The 21,875-nt window shown below is 36.5% G+C and overlaps 1 protein-coding gene across 1 annotated transcript; it reads right to left on the bottom strand.

Annotated features, from left to right (window-relative positions):
* Positions 1-1,747: 1,747 nt before the first annotated feature.
* LOC136821556 (uncharacterized) lies at positions 1,748-20,233 on the bottom strand. Its single transcript, XM_067077782.1, has 8 exons — positions 20,076-20,233; positions 17,260-18,068; positions 15,521-16,207; positions 9,652-14,993; positions 7,949-8,584; positions 6,628-6,757; positions 3,660-4,007; positions 1,748-2,527 (listed from the first exon to the last, which is right to left on the bottom strand). Exons 2-8 carry the CDS (start codon positions 18,041-18,043, stop codon positions 2,523-2,525), a joined length of 7,932 nt encoding a protein of 2,643 aa, XP_066933883.1. The 5' UTR covers positions 18,044-18,068; positions 20,076-20,233; the 3' UTR covers positions 1,748-2,522.
* Between the last annotated feature and the right edge of the window lie 1,642 nt (positions 20,234-21,875).

Below are 21,875 nucleotides of genomic sequence, written 5' to 3'. Positions count from 1 at the left end.
TTTCGTCACATCCAATCAAAGAAAAAAGAAAATGAAGTCGTTAAGTTTGTTGCTCTCATAATTATAAATTTTCATTCGTTGAACAACTACGAATTCGGTCGAGCATTGATTTAAAAGTTACATTTGGAATCGTTTAAGATTCGAGGTTCACTCGCACCGTAAAAAAGTTAAGTAAATAAGTTTCGACTTTTTGCTTTTGTGTCCAAAGAGTTAAAGGAGTTATACATTCAGGCAGTAGCCTGCTGAATTGACCAAAACTGTGGTGGCAAATTTGAGAAAGTAGGATTTTACCGTACCTTTTAAATAGGGATGGATTCTTTTTGTAAAAGTGCGCAAAATCTTTTACATGATTTTCCCGCTTCTTAAGCTTATGAAACATATAAGTGAGTTATTTTTGATAAAAATTTTGAATTTCTGTCTGGTCTGTAAATTACATTTTGAATGTTGAATAATATTTATCCTGAACTAAAACATTCAAAATATACCTAGCTTGATATTTAGATAAAGTATGCTGGGCTTAGATCTCAATAAGCTACTGATGAAGGAAAATATTTTTTGCAATTTCAAGAATAATAGGATCATGGCCTGTAAAATACCAAGGACATAAACAAAATGATTTGTTTATAATACCAGATCCTCAATGATTTGAGGATCAGAGTATACGAGAACTGTCAAAAGCTGGGGAAATATTGCGTTCTTTAAGAAAAAATCCGAATATTCTGGTCAGTTAAATAGACAATTTTGATCCAGAGACCTAAAATCATTGATTAAACACTCCTGGTATAGTGGAACAAGATTTGGGAAGGTTTGGTGGGGGATCACTTGTCTGAATGGTTAGTTAGAAAGAAAATTATTTGAAAATTTAACCCGAGTTTTACAGTTTTTTTACCATTTTTTTCGGAAACTATGGTCTGTAAAATACCATCAAGTCATCCAACAATCACAAAAACTTCCACAATATCGCATATGACCCTATTCTTAACAATAAAGTGGTTTTCAAATTTGTTCGATGGGCTTTTGACCCTGTGAAAAAAACGACATTTTGATAATTAGGTCTCTGAAATACACATTTTTAAAAGCTACTATCTTGAAATTTTGTACATACAATCTTTGACGTCTTATCTAACACACTGCCAAGTTTCAATAGGTTTGCATAAATATTTCTTGAAATATGGCTTAAACAAGTGCCCTACCTTAGGCAAAGCTACTAGAAAAAGCGTTCCCAGGTGCCCTCAAAACACCCCCTCTGGAATGTTCGTGATAGACAAGTTAGCCTGAAAACCATCGTGATTCTCAAAATATAGATGTGTGGGATCCCAAAAACAGTTGAAGACTTCGTTCACCGGCAAGGTATGGTAAGTGCCCCATATTGCCTGGACTATTCTATAAAAATTGCCGCCATTATTGTGGGATCTACAAAGGCAAATTTATAGGAAATTCAGGTGATAGGCTGAGAGAAACTCATTAGATTATATTTTCCAGATTCTTTCCTTATAATAACAGAAAAGGTTGTATTTTGTTGGGGTCTGGATTAACTGAATCTCAAGATTTCCTCCCTTCAGAATTGACCAACAGCCCAAATAAAATATCGATCGTTTTACTATTTTCATTTCAAATAAAAATTATTTGTCGCTCTTAAATGAAATAGAAAATCCTAGAAATACAAATGTGAAAATTGACAATACTTTTAAAAACTTAAATGGAAAGAATTAAAAAAATAATTAATGTAAAAAACAAAATTCAACAATTCATTTATGGTTTGCATGAATACGTGAAAATTCAGATCTAGTTGCGTGGATACGTGGGGTTTAAAATTTGACGTGAGAGTGAAATCGATTTTTTTGATTGCGCATGATTGCGTGAAGAGTCTTGCTAACTTTTCGTGTGTGATTGTGGAAAATGTCTCTTATCCGTTCATGTTAAAGGTTTCCTTTTTACATAAGCATTCCCGTTTCATATCAGACACATATTTCATATCAGTCTCCCTATTGTTATATTGTGCTGATATAAACAAAAAATGTCTTTCTTTTCCTTTTTCTGACCAGTCTTGCTCCACATCCATGTCAATTCAATATCAAAAAGCTTGTAAATCAAAATTGATGAGCAAAGCAAACGATATCACTCTTATTTAAAAACAAAACCTTTAATCTAATATCCACTATTTTCCTCAAAATTTCCAAAATTTTTAAAAAACTCAAACTTGAATTGCATCATGCTTTAATCTTGAAAAAAAACTATGTGAAAAGAACATTTTGGACTAAGAGTTCAGAATGAACAAGAACATTCGAAGGCTTCAAAGACTTGAAAAATTTTACATGTTCTTATAATCTCAACACATTCTCACACTTATTTCTACCCTATGTGTAGATATGTAAACATCCGGAAATCTATCATATGTGTAGATATTGTAAATCTACCATATGTGCAGATATGTAAAAATCCATAAATCTACCATATTAGTAGAAACATCTTGTTCATTCGCTGCAAAGACAGCTTTTGATATAAGCCTTCATTTAGTTGCTTCACTCTGCAAGGTGTAAGAAAAAAAAATTTAATAAGATTTTGTGTTTAAGTTACTTAAATGGGATAAAATTTCGCGTTTTTCGCGGATTTTGGATGTCATACCAGAAATTAAGTCTCAATGGAAATTTGGACAGGCATATCCGCGAGACATTTTTGAACTATGTTACTGCAGTGCCGTAGGAAGCATTTTCGTATTGGGGGGCTGAAGTTTAGTGACACCGCGAGGACCAACCATGGTTTGGCCCGAGGGAGGGAATTTTGAAAATTTGAGCTCTAGATTGCTTAAAAATACACTCAAAACATGCACATAAAAGACAATTATGACAAATTAAAAAAGAAAAACTTTGCATTTTGCAAAATAACCATTTTTGAAACAATTTTTTTGGGGGGCATAGCCCCCCTTGCCCCCCCCCCCCCCAGTTGCTACGGCACTGTACTGGCATTAAAGAAGCGCTAATAATGCGTATTTCAGCAACCGACATGCATAATTTGACAGTAATAGGCACAAGATCGTGAAAATAATGTCTCCTTAGTGCCATCTGCGAAATCCCCGGGAAATCTTTAAATTTCGCGGACGAGCTCATACACGAAATTTAATCCCTACGAAAGTTTATCCCATTAAAAGTATTAACAGTTGAGTGCTGAAGTCCATTCGATATAAATGTACCATGATATTCTGTCTTACCCCTTTTCAGCAAAAGTTTCAATTCTGAAAAATTAAATACCGTTGAAAAGATATTTCAGAGCACTCTAATTTCGGAAAAAATGAAGATAATGAAGAAAGTACCTTATCGGCCAAAACTTAGTCTGCCCTAAAGTGACTATAGTGAATTATCATTAAAAGGTGTCTATTTTCCATATGCATGTAAATTTAGAAATTGCCCAAATTTTTAGTCGGTCTTAATTATTAGTCGGCCCTTAGCGACTAAATTTTGACGAGGTGACTAAAATTAGGGCCGACTAATAATTAAGGCCGACTAAAATTAAGACCGACTAAGTTTTGGCCGATAAGGTAATGAGCTTTTCATTCTTTTGGGACTAGAAACTTTATTTTTAGGTTACAGGTACTTTGAAGCCTCCTAATTTCACCTATAGTTTTTTTCCCACAACGAGAACGTATTCTGTTCAATACTTACCACATCTTTCTACTGCATCGTTCCAACAGGACCTGTGTTGTTCGAAATCAATTTCATTATTGCTCATCACACGTCTTTTACAAACACTGCACGACATAAGACGACATTTATCGTTCCAGCAACGGAAGATTCCTTTATCGGCGACGTCGTAAATAAAGATACTTTTACATTCTCTGCAGATATCGAATCTTTCTCGGTTTCTTCCATTCTTTTGTCGAGCTCGAAGGTAATTGGTAAAGATCTTTCTACAGATTTTTTCTTTGAGGTAGTTTGGTAGTATGTTGAGATCTTTAATCATAAGGACCTTGTTACACTTTGGACAGTGGATTGGTTCGTGTATCTTTTGAACTATAAATTGAAGGAAAAGGAAATCAGAATATTTCAAAGAAGTTTTTTTTTGGTGAGCACAATGCTTATAAACATACCCAATCTTAAATCTTTGAACAAACTGTGCATAGCTTACTAAGCATTATCACATTATAGATCTCATCGGAGTTTTTTATTTTTCTAAAAAAAGCGATGCATTGTGGGATTGTTTCGGGAGTATTACAATAGAAATCTCTTAGGGATTCCTCGAGGGAATTCTATTGTAATACCCCCGAAACAATCCCATAATGCATCTCTTTTTTAGAAAAATCAAAAGCTCCGATAAGATCTAATGAATTAACCTGTAACCAGTTTCTCAACACCCCTGTGTCAAAGACTTGATGGGAGCCCAGCCTCATAGTGGAAAATTTGGCAAAAATTTCGTCCCGGTTGGAAAAATACTTTACAATTTCAGACCCACTGGGAAATAGACTTTCAATTTCCATTTGAAATTGAATGTAAAAAAAATTACACTCCAAAATCACCCGTGTACTGGATTTTTATAAGCTGGGAGCAATAGAATTTCTGATCCCAAATGGTATTTCGATAGAAAGTTTTATCGCCGCTGTGGGGAAAGTTTCTCCGAGGCTGTGAGACAAGGGTGTGTTGTCAAAAAGTCGCGAAATTTAACGAATTTAAGTTTCGTGAATTATGGTTTTAGCCGAAATTTCACAGATAGAACTTTTGCGAATTCATATAACACCCCTGTCTCTGTGCCCCAGTGGGTGTGAAAGAAACATCCAGTGGGGTGGGATGTGAAAAATCTGAAATCCACTGGGGTACAAGATATATTTCCCAAAAAATTGAGTAGGGTGACCAATTTTTGCTCGGTTATCACTGGGGTGAAGAAAATCTTTCTGAAAGTTTATTCTGAGGTAGAGTAGATGGCATTGCTAGTCAAATGTTAAATTATAAAATGTAGTGCGGAGTCGTTGTTACACTTTCACAGAATTGTGAATGTACTGAGGCTACTGATAGGGAATATATTATTCAACTGCGTTGAAACGGTGAGGTATAAGACTTTTAATCATATAAACACGAAACATCATCCATTACTAACAATAAGGCAATATACTTCGATCGGAAGACGCATCCCGTTTGGGAGACGTCTCCCAAAGGAGAGACGATTTTGCAAGAGCGACATTCATTCAACGTCTATACAACGTCAACCTTGAAGTAAAAAAGGGGGAAATTGGGGCAAAAGGGGAAGCTAAAAATGAATCAATGGAAAGATAAATGCATTTATCAACTTTTAACCGAATGATTTTAAAATTGACCGACAAAACTTAATTTTAAAAAGATGTAGTGACAAAGGTGGCGCAACCATGGTTTGCACCGACGGGAAAAATATTTGATTTTTGATTCTCTTGTTTAGGCTAAAATCACTCCTTTATTTCGAATTTTGCAATTTTGAAAAATTAAAAAAACAAAAACAATTTCAACTAATTTATTTATGTCCATCAAAGTTTTCATGCTTCATTTTTATTTAACCGAGCAACTTGCATCTTCATCAATTTTTCTCTAGTCATCAAGACTACCTGAAAGTCATCATTATTTTCGCTTCTGATTCACGAACTTGAATGATCGACCCACGACCGACCTATCTTTTGAGTGATCTTTCATTGGAACTTTTGCAAAATCGGGATTATTTTGGCTAATATCCCTTGTATCTCCTTAAGTAGTGCTCATAAGGAGATGAAATTTGGTATATAAAGTATCCTTATAGCAATGTAAAAGTAGGAAAAAAAGTTTTTTGATACATAAAATTATTCACCAGTTATTGGGCACTTTCGTTTTCGAGAGATCCCTCTATCCCGTCCTCATCCCGCTTGAGATCCCTCTAAATTGGAATCAAGATAATTCCGGATAGGAAAGTGCTAGAGACTTGAAATTTTCACAGAATGTACTTATATTTGTCCTCTAAAGGATAAAAGAAAAAGAAAGCATTTCTTCTCAGTTAATTTCCTAAAAGTTGACTAAAACAAGGAAAATTGAATCCGATTAATCCGATCAAAGATCTTGAAGCTTGACTGAAAAACGGAAAAACACGAGTCATTTTGCTCTTGCCTTTTTATTAAAGATAAGGACTTTCATACATAGTGGATATACTCTAGACCATCTTTTTAGATCATAACTTGCTACTACTTTTGACGACGCGGTGATATGAACAATTATGCAATTTTGATTGCGAGCGAAGCAAGCAAAGAAATTGAGCCTTTTTATGCATTTTCGTTAATTTAAAAAGTGGATTTCATAAGAGAAGGGGAGATTCTAGTGGGGTGACCCTTTTGATGTGAGAATTCTACTGGGGTAAGTCAAAATCATAAAATTTTGAGTGGGGTATGTGCGGATTCTTCGTATCTTTCAATGGGGTCATTTTCAGTTACAGTATTCCAGTGGGGTGAGTGATTTATCTAATGGGGTGAAAAAATGGGCGATTTTTGGAAATATTTTTCACTGGGGTGACGAGTGGGGTGGATCCCACTGGGTCACAGAGGCAAGGGTGTCATATAAAATTTACCTTTTTGCTAACAAAAACTCATAAAACACGTAACACGAAAGTTTTTGCCCTTAAAGTACTACTGTATATCCTATTACATACCTTCTTGGTTTTCCAATGTTCCATTGATATACCATTTCAAGCATTCCACACAAAAGGTACACCCACATAAAAGCAATCGAACTCCAACGTCACCAACAACTATTGCTTCATTCTCGACAATCTTGCCATCCTTAAAGAAATGTGATTTTTGTTATTTTAGTACAATTGAGTCTCCAAACCTCTATAACTCGATTGTCTTTTTAACTCAAGCGAGATTTCTCGTCCCTTCAGTTAACAAGGCCTTATAGACTTAACTCTATAACTCGAAATTTCCTTAACTCGAACAAATTTGTGTTCCCCTTGCGTGTTCGAATTATGGAGACTCCACTGTATAATGAGTCTGCTAAATCGCGTGCCACGCATGCCAGCGTGCCTATGTGCCTGCATGCTAACGCGCCTTGGCGTGCCAACGTGCCAGCGTACCAACGTGCTTTAGCGTGCCAACGTGCCAGCGTGCCATCCAAATTTGGCGTGCCATTAAAATTTCGGCGTGCCATCCGAATTTTGGCGTGCCATCCGAATTTTGGCGTGCCATCCGAATTTCGGCATGCCATCCGGCGTGCTCGCATGGCACGCTGACACATGCACGCTTAAAAACCGATGGCACGCTGGCACGCGTGGCACGTGATTTAGCAGACTCCTGTATAATTGAGTCTCCATAACTCAACCACACACGGAGAACTTGTTTGAGTTACGAGAATTTCGAGTTATGGTGTAAGATTAATAACTAAAGAGACAAGAAAACTTGTTCGAGTTACCTAAGAAGACAGTCCGTCGAGTAAAAGATATATACTGTAATCGCATCCAAGTACTGTAGGCTGTGACTTCAGAATGATTTTATACAAGGCTTTAGAAATAAAGATATAAAGTAAACATTTAGCATTAAAAATTTTTGTGGACAAGCTTTTGGAATTAATTTTGGCCAATATGAGGAACCAAAACATGAATGAACCAAACAGCCCTTAAAATCTGGGGTCTAGAATCGTGAAAAATGTCTTTATTTTTCTACACCCCTGTCTCACAGCCCATCTGGAACTTTTTTCCTCAGTGGGAATAAAAATTCCTATTGAAATCCCGATGAGGATAATTCTATTGTTCCAAGGTTAATGATCCAGTGGGGATGGTTTTGGAGTACAATTTTTAAACATGGAATTTCGAGTGGGGATGAAATCAAAGTTATTTTCCCACCGGGGACGAAATTTTTGCCAAATTTACCAGTGGGGCTGGGGTCCCAGTGGGTCTGTGGCACAGGGTTCTTTTTCTATATTTCCCATTTGGATTTCGATTTTACCCAATGTAGGGTTATTAAAAAGATACACACCTTTTGTTTCTTCTCCATATCCGATTGTTCATCCGATTCTTGTTTATTCTCTCCCACAGCTTGATTCACCTTCCTTGGTGGCCTGGCATTATCAAAGGCGATTGTCTTTCGACAAAAATGACACAGAACGCTATCGCTATCATTGCCTGAAGGCTTTTCACAACACATTAATTGATTGATATACTGTTTAGCATCTTGTAACAGCTGTTTATCATCACAAACCAAAGTCATTATTGGTAATTCTCCACCTTTTCCCACATTTTGACCAAAACGAAGATCGATTTTAACAGCTTTATTTTTGCTCTGTATCTCCTTCATGTTTTGAAGTATCACACTAAGGTTATTGATGCTTCGAACACGGATTTGAGCATTGTATTCTCGACTTTGATCACGTAGACACATCCGATAGGTATCAATATGAGCCTGTATCCTCTTACCCATTTCTTCACGTTTTGCATGCTCACCGAATATCTCAAAGGCCAATAAAGACAGATTTTGGGTCTTCCAAACTACAACACCAAATTTTTCTTTTGTACTCTTCATTTTCCATAATTCTTCAGGACACTTATATTGCATGAAATATTCTCGTTCACCATAAGATAAATCTGTGATCTCAATCCGCTTACAACCAAATGTCTAAAAAAATGAAGAAATGTTAAAATTGGGCTTTTCCGTAAAAAAACCGTATACCCCCTGTTGAGGAGGTCCATTTCCGTTCCAAGGGGGGTAATATTTGATATGTGGCGGAATTCCAGAGGGAGATACAAAAATCTGTCAAAGAATAACTGGAATTCCATGGGGGTAGCTTTTTAAATCCTACTATAATTCAGAATTCCAGAGGGGTTTAAACCTGAAATTGCCTGGAATTCCAGAGGGTTACTCATTTCCAGCCAGAGAGGGATGGACGGTATACGGTTTTTTTCTGGAAAAGCCCATTACCAAAAACAAGAATAATCAGATGGTGTTGATATCTTTGGCCTGTAGATTCCTGATTATGGTCCTAAAGCAAAAACTCCAAATTCTTCCCAAACTGCTTAAGTCGAGAAATGACAATTTGAAATCTTTTCATTGGGTTCTTACATGATTCCAATATTTCAACACCCCCTTCTCACAGACCCACTGGGACCCTTCCCACTGAAAAATATTACCCTCTCTACCTCAATAGAGATTTGTATTTTTGTCCCCGCTGAAAATAATCAGATAAGCAAATCCTTACTGCAAAATATTGTGTTATTTTTTCCATCCCCACTGAATTTCCTGGCTCGAAAAATCCCCAGCCATAAAAAGCATGGGAATATCAATCCTCGTCGAGTTTTGCTCCATTATTTTTACCCCCATTGGCTGAAAAAATTCTACCGGGTCTGTGAGAAGGGAATGTATTTACATTCGACGGTTTCCTTGCTAAGAGTCAAAAATGAAATCACCAACAAAGGCCTCTTTGAAAGAAACTAATCACAGAAACATTCAAACGTAAGCGATACCTGAATGGTTGCTATGGTTACTATTGTTCTCGTTGAATGTGCACTAAATAGAATTACGATCTGTCATCACAGTGTATGTACGCTATGATATTTTCGAAGCAACCCAGCTGGCACACAACGTTTTTTCGACGTTTATCTAATGTTCCTAACGTCCATATAACGTTATATGAACGTTGAAACAACGTTGTGTGCCAGCTGGGAAAAGCAAAAAGTGGAACTAACCTTATTTAGTTGTAGTCTTTCAACAATTTGATCAAGGCTGCTCTGGAAATCAGCCAGATTCTTTTCCATTCCAATTTCTTGGTTTTCAGCTTTGTTTCGCATTTTGATACAGAACATTTTCGTCTCCTTCTTGATGACCAATTTGGTGGAAGTATAACAATTCATCAACTTCTCTATTGAAGGATAAATCCCCGTATCTATCACACTCCATTCAATTTCTTGATCAATATAAACTCTGGTGTTTGCAGAGAAATATTTGCCCATCCTTTTCTGGTGTCGCAGCATATATTCATACTTCACAGCTAAATCGTTTTCGTCGAATCGAATTTTAGCAAAAGTACCACCATCAATGTTAATATTTGGTTCACAAAATTTCTCATCTTTGCAAACTGGTTTTAGTTCTTCCAACATCTTTAAAATTCCTGCCTTCGTTAGTTTGCCATCTCTATCTTCCAATACTAAACGTCTGTGATGCCATTTATTGAATTCCTGAGATAAGGAAGGACGTGGAATCTTTGGTTGTCCTTTCACAATAAGACCAGTTTCAACTTCACATAATCTCTCTGTTGTTTCTTGAGTAGGATAGTTCCTTGTCTGGTCTGAAGCCAACACCTCATAATGATAATGCGTCACCATTCTGGAAACTTCCAGGTAACATTCATCAATTTCCTTGGTTGAACCATAAATCCTGATCTCGGTTGGATAGAAGGTCTTGATTGCTGCATTACTCTTCTTTTCAATATAAGCCAATCTCCGAATCTTTTTCTTCTCGACTTCACACTCAATCTCATCTTTTTTGATTCTGGAAAGAACAGGGTTACCAATGAATTGCAGCTTTCTGCACTGGACAATATTTTTGATCTTTTCAATATCATTGATGGTACGTTCCTTCCATCGCTTACTGGCAGCTTCAATGATCCAATCATTATGAACACGACTTGATGTTGTAGTCACAACGAAACCATTCCTCGGTTCAAACAATTTATAAAAAATAATGGTGGAATTTTTCACAATATCACCTGGCTCGTTGAGATGTGAATTTTTATTCAGCATCACTTTCAGCAAATGAACGCCTTGATGCTCCTCACCTTCATTGGCGATTGGTGTTATCATTGAATAACCAGCTATCATAAATTCAGGATCGTTACATACACAAATATTATGAAAGTATCCAGCTATGACGATTTTCATCAGGGTTTTTGGATCACTGACCAAATTGGTGATCTCCTTCTTTGCAAGGTGTTTAGTTCTCTCTTTCGAACGTTGTCTTAAAGTTGTTTCTTCTTTCTTGACCAACGATCCAATGGAGCAACTGCTGTCAGCTTTTATCGTTTTATACACTTGATCGATGGATTTCGATATCTGCTTAAGACTGTTAAAATCCAACCCCATTGTCTCGCACCAGCTTTCCACAGTTTCCAGATTCGCAGACTTCAGCTTTTGCTCAAATTTCTTGTACAAATTAAGAATGGTTAAATGATCTCCAAGATTATTGGTATATTTTGCGCGTTCGATATTGGTTTCTTCATCGGTATATATATTCCCTTCGAGAAGAACTGCCAGAGTGATAGTATCGCACACTCTACCATATGGTTGAGCTGCTAGAACCATTTTCGCGCCTTCTAAAGAGACATCTCCCATCAACGATAATGCAAATTTACCATCTGGAGAAATATCAACTTCTTGTTTGAAAAAGCTTTGATTTTTCTTGCACAGGAAACCGAGATTCAAAAGACGTTCTTTGGCATTTTGAATCGATTCTGGATCAGGTTGTGCGTCTTTCATTAAATGAATATTCTCAAATCCTCTAGAGACGTCCATTGCATACAGATACAACTCATCAATGGGCTTTTGCTTCATTGCTGGTTCGTCGAAAGCTTCCATTGTTTCTTCGTGGTGCTCTTCGCTATATAATCGATAACATTGTCCTGGTTGAACACGCCCAGCACGTCCTTTCCTCTGTTTAGCAGATGCTTGTGAGATGTCTACCATTTTGAGAGTGGCCAAACGTAGCTTGTTGTTGTAAAGCATCTTTTTCGCTTTCCCAGAATCCAACACATACGTCACTCCTGGGATGGTTAAAGAAGTTTCTGCAATGTTGGTGCAACAAACCACCTTCTTTGTATTAAATTTGCGTTGGGTAGCAAAATTTCTGCTCTTTCTTTTCTTCTGGGGTCTTTTTTCTTTTCCTTCATGAATTTTGTTGACTTCCTTCAGTTCCTCTAAAGCACGTTTATTGATCTCTTCAACACATTTGAAGATCTCAGATTGACCTGGTAGAAACACAAGTACATCACCATCAGCTGTGGCACGTTGGATTGGTGCTCCTTCGACAGTTTCGGTCACAACATCATCAAAAATGATATTAACAACGTGTTTAATGAGTGAATCCACTGCTGTTGTTCCTTTCTTTTTGCCTTTGCTCCTACCCTTCACGATTCTCTTCTTATTAGCATTTACAAACTCTTCAATACTTTGGTCTACATCATCAGCATCATGATTCAATAAAGGTTTGTACATTAACGAAACATCATGCATTTTACCTTCACAATTCACGATTGGGCAATTGTTGAAAAACATTGAAAATGCTTGAGCATTTATGGATGCTGACATGATAACTATTTTCAGATTCTCTCCATTATTAGCTTTATTGTTATTGTTGACAATGTCACGTAGATGCGCCAGTAGAAGATCAGTATCACTTCCTCGTTCGTGTGCTTCATCAAGGATTATACAATCATATGAAGATTGCATATTGGCTCTTTTCAACTTCTGCAATAACAATCCTTCTGTTACGAAACAGATTCTTGTATCTTTAGAAATCTTTTTTGATTGCTTCTTCTCATCGCCAGGTTTCCCCTTTGAACCAACATGAAAACCAACCCATCCTCCAATGTCACCAAACTTTCCTTTCAAATCAGAATATCTTTCCTGTGTAGATTCTTGTCTGTGATCATTCTCCGATCTGTCTTCTTTCTTCTTGTAATCTCGATCATAACCAACCCTATCATCAGTGTCCAATGCACGTTCTTGGTCTGTCATAGTCAACTTTGCAAAAAGTGGGTATGCAACCACTCTTCGATCACCATATACTTTTGAAGATGTTGATGCTGATTGTAAACTTCGTGGTATCGGAACAGCTCCAGAATATTCCTTCGCGACCCGTTCCGCGATCCTCATGCATGCAACACGTCTTGGTTGAGTGCACGCAATCTTTGGGAACTTGTCCTTTAGATTCAAAACGTTGTGAAAATCATCTGCCAAATATTGTGGAACTTGAGTGCTCTTCCCGCTCCCAGTATGAGCAACAATAATGACAGCATCGTGAGTGATCAAAGATGATAAGATCTCTTCTCGTTTCCGAAAAACTGGTAAGTTGAACTTCGTGGTGTCCCGTTTACATCGGATTACCTCACGCCGAAACGATAAGTTCAATGCCTTGGTATTGTAGATCCGCTTATCACGAGTGACTTTCTCTATTTTGAAAAGGATTTCGATTTCGTTTTCTAAAGAGCTTAACGCTAACCCAAAACCAGCTAGTTGTTCTTCGTTGATGGTTTTGTTATATTCTTCAAATAGTAGGTCATGTTCTTGTGCGTTGTAAATTGGTCTGGAAATTTCTTCCAGTTCAGCCAAATCAAGTTTAATCCTCTCGATTTCATTGCCAAACCGCAACACGTTCTTTTCCAACACACCTCTTTTATCAACAATGTTTTTGCACCGGTGGTGTGCTTCTATGGTAGCTTGACTGATTTTTTTAATTTCATATCTTACATTCTGTTGGAAACTTTGATATCGTGGATTTGAAGGTTGAACATGTGTTACTGATACAAAATAATTGATAAATCTTTCTTTAGTTGTTTCGAATTCATTACTCCATAGCTTCGTCTCAAACAACGCATCGACGATGTTTGCTATATCTTCAGAAACAAGCAAACCTGATAATCGTTTCTCCATCTTTTCCTTTTCCATCAGCTTCGTCTCCAAGGTATGCTGTTCGTGTTTGCATGTCTCAATTTCTTGATGACATTCTATTTGCTTTTGCTTTAGCTTGCTCAACTGCTTTGCAGATTCAGATCTGCTAAGTACAGTAGACTTGTGTATATTGCCATGGTTGGTTCGTTCTTTCACTGGGTAACTGTCCTTTAATTTTTGAAAATAGATACCAAAAAACTGGCTTATCGTTAAGACCAACTGATTAACAAAAGCGGGAAGATCGGCAGTCCCAAGCCTCTCAATGGAAGGAAAATCCACTTCGTTTTGATCAAAGATTTTTGCCATTTCTTGTATTTTCTTTTTGATGCCATAACAAAACTTCATCAAAAGCATCTCCTGTTGTTCAACTTTCTTGCTTATCTCACTGTATCTTCCTGGCTTGTTCAATCGTTCAGAGTGTAACTTTTCCAGGTTAGTTTTATGCTCCAGTAAAGAAAATATATCATTTGCACAATTCTGCAAAAGCTCTTTATTTTCATAAAACTTTCGAAGTCTTTGTGCAAAATGACGTTTGGCTGTTTGATCTTTTTCCACCATTTGTTCTCTCAACATCTCATAGTGTTGCAACTTCTGCTCCAGTTGATCCCTTTGATCTTTAAACGGTTGAATAAATTTGCCAAGATCTTGGTTCAATCTCATCAACCATTGTTCCTTATGATATTCAGGTGAAGTGCTGTGAGTATTTTTGCATTCATCATCGTAGCAATCAAATCTGCATTGGACATCGTGACCATCAACTGCAGGACCAGGATCTGTATACCTCTTGTTATCACATTTCTTTAGAATCTGTTTCCACCTTTCTATTGATTGATCTATCCATCTATGTGTGTCACCCAAACAATCTTTAATGAAAGGTGAGTTGGTAAATCTTTCCAGAACATCCATTTCAATGTATACCATACTTTCGTGTAATCGATTCCAGTCGCCAAGTGAAGGTTTTCCTTTTTTGTTGATATGATTGAAAAGGACACTGGTTTCATTTGTCATTTGGCTCCACACAGACTGCTCATCATCATGAATATCATCTTTCCTTGCAGAAATTTGTTTCAATCTTTTAACATCATCTGGTATATTATCAACAGCTCTTGAGAAGATTTGACAAAGCTCTTTACACTCTTTTGATTTGACACCGAACTCGTCTGCAATCTTGTAAAAACAGCTATCAATTTGACCAAGGACTGAGTTATCCCAATGAGCAACATAGGTGATCCAATCTTGCTCCGGTTGATGAGAGCGACATTTAGGAGCATCATCAAAATCCATTGCAACTTCACTTTTGATGACATCAGAATATTTGAGAAGGGTCTCGTCCCAGACCACAAGGTATAAGTCACCATCCAAATCGCCTATAAGGGGAAAAGCAGACAATATGAAGATAATAGACAAAGTATTATATAAACATATAACCTGTAAGCATAGACAACAACAAAAGAAAACAGCTCAAAGAAGTGAAGAGCTCCCAGTCAATATTTGACTAATCAGTTTGTAAAATAGGAAATATTCTGACCAAAATATTAGGACAATTGAAGACGAAATTTGGCTGAAAAGAAAGAAAAAATAGTACAAATTTAAGTTTTTTTCAAGCAAATTCCACAATATTAATATCGTTTGGTTTCATTTTCTAAGATGAATATAGAGTTGAAAGTCCCATAGTTTATGCGACGAAGACATTTACGAAAGCCGATACCCTTAGAGTGAATGATTTTTGCTGAAGAGGTGACCCTTACACAGATAGACTTTAAGACAGGACCTTATATTCAAAAATTAGTTGACAATACAACTTGACCATTAAGTCTTTCAGGCGAAAAATCTCCAATTGAATTAGAATATCAATTTTAAAAGATATTCAATGTGTAATTAAGGTTGACCATACCTCCACTCATCTTGTCAGCCACAGGACGATCACCTTGCGTTGAAAACAAAATCACATTCTTCATCTGTATTGGAAAGCCTTCTGGTGGTTGAACTGCATTGAGAATCTGAATATCTCCTGGTGAATAGGATGGACTTCTACTAACAATCACATCACCATCGTGAAAACCGGTCTCCGTGGCAACAATACACTGGCCATCTTGTAAGTATCGATGCAAATATTCAGGAAGAGCAGCACCGAACAGTAACCGAGACGCAGCTAATGGTATCTGTATCCTGCACTTAACATCTGTCATATTCTTCTTGGACAACTTTTTGAATTCTCCTTCAATTTGAGACATAAGATGAGTGTACGCGGTAGGCTTGCTTGGGTTTTTCTTAATCAAACGGTTGAAAGTGGATTCTTTTTGCAGTAATAACGAAGCTTTAAATGCTTTCATGGCGTCATGCCTACAATTGGTGACAAGATCCAGATAGTTTTTCTGGATACTTAGCAAATCATCCTTGTTTACAGTCTGGCTCATCAGTGTAACAAATTGCTTGTTTAGTTTGCCAAATCTTGCATTGATACTGGTGTCCACTATTCCAAGGTATGGACCATGTCGTTCACTGACTTTGATTTTCATCATTGATCTTCTGACTGTGATTGTTGAATGTGTTTTCTCGTTGCAATCAACCACAAAGACACCTGGAAATATAGGATGGGGTTGTTATTCGCAAGGTACATAAGAATAATTTCAAACTCTTTACTTGATATGCACCACTGGAGAGTCTTCTGAGAACTTTTAAGATTTTCCACCCAATACGTCACTTAAAAAAATATTTTAATTTGAACCTCTATTGTTAAAATCTTTCTGTAATTCGAACTAAGATATTGCCTCCTCGCTCCTCCTTAGCTGGAAAGTTGTTTAAACTATTTGTTTGGTTGAAAATGGTGAATATTTAAAATTTACTTTGAATAATACAAGGACACTGACCTTCATATAGACCCTGGACCAAGTTTCTCAATCCCGACCAAGCAAAATCGGAATTTTTCTGAAAGTGGCTTCTTTGCGGGTACCACTTTCAAAAAACTCCGATAAAAAATGGCTGACATAGCTTTATCCAGGGTTTATAAAGGTCAGTCGCTAGTGTACAATAAGGGACTTTTAGTCCTAAAATCAGTGAGAAACATATTTCTTTGAAAGCTTACAAACTTTTTTAAAATCAAAGGGTAAATTTTCGAAAATTGTGTAACTTGAAGTACATATTTAATGACAGTGAAAACATAAAAAAACAATCAATAATGTGGAATGGAGTTGTCTCTGATTTCATTTCTAGTAAATTTTGAAATTACAGTAGATTTAATTTTTGAGATTGCGCAAACTGAGGCTTAGCACATGCTTAGCCAATGCTTCAAGACTTAAGTCTGGATATACTTTATAACCGTTTTCCATATAAGAAATGTATTTTAGCCAAAAGTACGCGATCAACTTCTCATCAGGGGTGTAAAAAGAAAAGAAATGCCACAAAACTAGTGATCTGCCAATTAAAGCACCCCTTGCCTTTCCGTACCGTCTAAGAAGCAGCCGCTAAGGGCAGTCCACATTTATGTATTCAACCTCTTTATTCTACTAGCTTGAAAACCTCTCATTGAGTTACTAAAACAGGAACCAGGGGATCAATATATAAAAAAAATCAGGAAATCTGTACTGTTTGTCATGATTCCCCTTTCTCGGATTAAATAAAAAAACATTATACCTTTACACAACCAAAATCCAGAATCACCGATATTACCATAGAAACGAATTTGCCAAACTGATGGAATTTCATCTTTCCAATCCTCCTTGAGAACCGGATTGCATTGAACAAGTTCTTTTGCAAGTTTCAACGAAATCATTCCACAACCATCTGTAAAATCGTATTTTTCATTCTTAGCACTTCCAGCTTCTTGGACTTGAAATTTGTGTGGTAAGTTGAGAATATATTTACATCCTGTAAACAACAAACCAACATATTTGACCCTCTTTGCAATTCCTTTCTTCCTGGCTATTTCATCAACGGCTGGTACAATATCCTTGATTTGGGCATCACATTGTTTTCTGGAATCGTTCATAAAAACAAAGGATTTATTCCGAACTTGTGAGTTACTGCAACCAACAATATTGTATTTCTTTCCTTTGAAAGTTACTCCCTTTTCTAACAACGCTTCGATCGTTCGATCACGGTTCATCTGAGATTCTTCATCCAGCATTTCAGCGATCTTGACAATAATGAAATGAGGAGATATAATCTCTTTTTTCTTGAAAATCTCGAAGAAAATTGAATTTGGTTTTTTCTCTGATTCTTTATCATCTTCCACAGTGAAGCTCTCGTTCGGTACATCATATACGAAAATTGGGATTGAGTTTTCATCCACGTATTCTTTGTCTTTACCTCCTACCTTCAGAAAACCACCAGGGATACAAAAATCATCTCTCGTCTTGTAGACTGAACAGGCTTTAAGTATGCTGAAAACATTTTCGCGCTCATCTGACTCAGCCATTATGGATCATTCGTAACAGCATGACCTGCAAATAAAATGAATTAGCAATGAAATATAGAAGAATTGGGCTGTTCCAGTAAAAATCCACACAGGGGGGTTAAACGAATACCTAATCAAGTCAAAAAAATTCTTGAAAATGTGTGGATACCCCCTGGAAAATGGCAAAATTAGCAAAGAAATCCTTGGAAAAGATCTTTTCATATCTTGAATGTGATGGCGGACGAACTAAAATCAGTCAGTTACCCACTAGAGATTTTAGAATAACTTTTTACCCCTCCGAGAAATATTTCTTCAAACAACTTAGATATTCTTCTAAGATTGTCCCTGGCATTCTTTGTCCAGCTCCTGTATATGAATATGGAATGGAATGCCCTATTTCACAACCGATTTTTTATAATAATCTCAAATATAACTGTTACTTGAATTTTCAAATTAACCCTTAGAAGCCAGAATACGTATATATACGTTTTGAAAAGGCCATTTTACCGATACACAGTCTTTTGGTCATAACTCCTGACCACTTGAGACTCAGAGAAAAAAAATCCGCTATTTTTTGTAGCTGAGAGAAAGAGCTTTCCAACGATACCAAAGTTGATACCTGAATCGTTTTTCCTGGTCGAGAAATTGCCTTTGAAAGAATAAATTTCCAGAAAAAAATGATGAACTTTTCGGTCTTTTTCAAAAAAGTAAGCGGCTTTGAAAAGGTTAATAGTTAGGATTAGTAATTTTTTAGCTTCTCCTGCTGCAAAGAAAAAATTAGATTAGGGTATACTTGAGGGCTCTGACCATAGTGACTTTTTAATATTTGCCTTTAACAAAATATAAATTTCTGTCTGATGTAACCATACTATGTTCAGGCGAGAAAGTCGCTTTTGGACTATTATTTGTTAAATTTAATTGAATTTTTCAATTCGGGAGGGGTGTGTAGACTTCCAGGATATATTCTGAGCCCTGACCCTTCCATTCTTGAACTTTTGGAATCCTAAGGTCGTAATGTTAAAACTCATAGTAAGTAGGGGGAAATTTGTAAAATCGCTCGATTTTTTTAGTCAAAGCACTTGTTATACATTTTTGGAAAGCTAAGGGGAAGGGGAATCAAAATAACTTGGGTGCCAATTTTCTTTCGGACACTTTGGTGTGATTTTCGGACAAATACGGCGGTCTCAGGCAAAAATCATAGGGTGAAAAATTAATGAAAATTTTAGCTTGATAAAACGGAGACTTGTTGTATATTTTTGGAAAGCTCTCAAAAAATTAAGATTAGTGATATATTGTGAGTATAGGCGATTTCAGTACCTAACTCGAGATATTGAGCTTCCGAAAGTGCAAAAACTGGACAAAACAGCTGTTTCTGGCTGAAAAACACTAAAAAACACTGTTTTTAAGGATTAATATCTCGAGTTAGGTAAGGTTAATTTTCACCCTAAGATTTTTGCCTGAGACCGCCGTATTTGTCCGAAAATCACACCAAAGTGTCCGAAAAACACGATTCCGTATCGAGAAGGAGAGAGTGAGATGGAAGACGTTGATCACGACGTTGAGCATGTTGACCGTAAAAATTCAGGACTGAAAAGACAACGAAAAGCGCCACGTTATCTTGATGACTACGAGTTATAAAGTAGTCATTAATGTATATAAAATCTATGCCTTGGACTGAGAACCGCCAATAGCGAAGGCACTGTACATATGTAAATACCCAGAGGAAAGGAGAGGTGTAGTGACCTACCTTGATAGGTTTATGTTGAGCGAGGCAAAAGCCTCTTAGTTGCAAGCTTGGCAGAGAGTGCAGACGTCTTTCATGAAGAAGAAGAAATAGTTGTAAGAACTGAAGTTTACCTTGTCAATTATTTGTGTCACTCCCTGTTTGTTGACCCCCAAGCCATTCGACTAAGTGGGTACTACAATATCTTTAAAACTCAAGCGAAAAAAAGATGTTTTAAACCCCTTATTTTGATTGAGTAGTGTGCATCAACAGAGATGAAAAAGTAACTCTGATCCAAAATATGAAATGCTGTCCAAAAAGATTGCTTACCTTCTTTGTCAGTCTTTAAGATTATGATATATTGTTTTCCTCGTCGTTTTTCTACACTGCTTAGAATTGTAAACTTTAAATGCTACACCTACTACACTTGTCCCATGCCATCGATAAATTTCATCTTAACCACTGTACCACCTAACTACTTTCAGTTTTATTCAACCCGGTGAGTTCCAAGAATTTCACATTCTATGATGTCATGATTTTACCTTATTTGGTAAGATTACGTAATTTTTATAGCATTACCCGTAGTTTCTAAGTCACCGGGTATGCTAATCTACGGGAGAGGTTTGAACGTGTCAACAAATGAGCAGCGAACGCCAGCGCCCAAAATCAAGTTAAGCGTCTCCATCTTCAGATTTAGTCAAATCACATCAGCAACTAAACTTTAGAATAATTGTGTTGGAAACTGCAGGTTAATTATGATATTCTTATGTCTCTATATATGTGGCTTATTCGTAACGTCCATAACTGGAACTGATTCAATCGAAATTGTTCGAGGTGTCAGCTTACAAGGTAAATTTTTCTTCATTCAGAAGTTTTTCACTCAGGTAACTTAATGCATGTCCCAAATTATTCAAAATTTACTTTTCGTTTTCACCCCCAACTCCAGCTCTTAAACCATACCAAATTATTCATTTTTGGAAGCGTATTTGGATATAGAATGTTGGATAGACCTTTTTTTAAAAAAGAGGCAACCCTGTTGCAATCATACCTCCAATGGTGAGTACTTATACCTTCAGACAAGTGACACAAGTTGGTCCTGCCAAAAGTGTACTCTATCTAACATTCCTTTTACCACCACAACAAGAAACTCACTGGAACTGTTAAACCAAGGTAAGAGATCACTTTTTATTGAATCATTTGCCCCAGATGCTAATGTCAACATTGATTTCTTCAGAGACATAAAAGACACCCTCTCTGATGAGATAATTGATGATAATATCAACACTGAACTGACTCAATGTCCATACTTATCTCTAACTGAACTCAATGAAAAAAACAATATCAACAAAGCCACTAATTTTAGCACTCTGCATCTGAATATAAATTCTCTAAAACTTCACCACTCAGAACTTGATACGTTACTAAAAAACTGTAACATAAATTTGATGTAGTTGGAATTTCAGAAACTGGTCTCAATGAACTAAACAACAACGAAAACACAAATTTAGATGGCTACCATGATCCTGAGGATACATTTTCCACACGTTCAAAAGGGGGCACCCGTCTTTATGTCTCTGAAGATCTAAATCACATACCACGTAAGGACTTACAAATTTATAAAAAAGGTCTGCTTGAGTCAACATGTATCGAAATATTAAACAAAAACAAACAAAACATTATTGTTGCATGTATTTACAGACACCCTGATATGAACCTAAGTGAATTCAATATACTCTATGATGAACTTCTATCGAAAATCAGGTTTGAAAACAAAAACATTTTTTTGCTAGGGGATTTCAACATTGACCTCCTTAAAACAGAAAATCACATAGAATCTGATACATTTCTAAACAACAACCTCTCTTCTTGTATGAGACCTCTCATTATCAGACCAACACGAATTACAGCCCACTCTAAAACTCTCATAGACAATATTTTTACAAATAACTTGGAGGATGACATTATTTCTGGAAATCTGATCTGCTCAATCTCAGACCATCTACCTCAGTATGCTATTATCAATGATGCAATGACTCCCAATATCACAAACAAACAAAAACGAAAAACCTTTAAAAATTACAACAAATTTAATTTACAGAATTTTCTTGCTGAATTTAGAAATCTAGACTG

Source organism: Clytia hemisphaerica, unplaced genomic scaffold (genome assembly GCF_902728285.1).
Source record: "Clytia hemisphaerica strain Z4C2 unplaced genomic scaffold, Clytia hemisphaerica genome assembly, whole genome shotgun sequence".
NCBI lineage: Eukaryota > Metazoa > Cnidaria > Hydrozoa > Leptothecata > Clytiidae > Clytia > Clytia hemisphaerica.
The sequence above is the reverse complement of the archived record's forward strand: the minus strand, read 5'-3'. Positions and strand labels throughout refer to the sequence as shown.

What these genes read in the sequence shown, in the direction of transcription:
- LOC136821556 (XM_067077782.1), bottom strand. Translation starts at nt 18,043, where the DNA reads ATGGCTGAGTCAGATGAGCGCGAAAATGTTTTCAGCATACTTAAAGCC. An exon ending in TGGATTTTGGTTGTGTAAAG is followed by an intron (nt 16,208 to 17,259) that starts GTATAATGTTTT and finishes CTATATTTCCAG; the next exon opens with GTGTCTTTGTGGTTGATTGC. An exon ending in GGCTGACAAGATGAGTGGAG is followed by an intron (nt 14,994 to 15,520) that starts GTATGGTCAACC and finishes TTCCCCTTATAG; the next exon opens with GCGATTTGGATGGTGACTTA.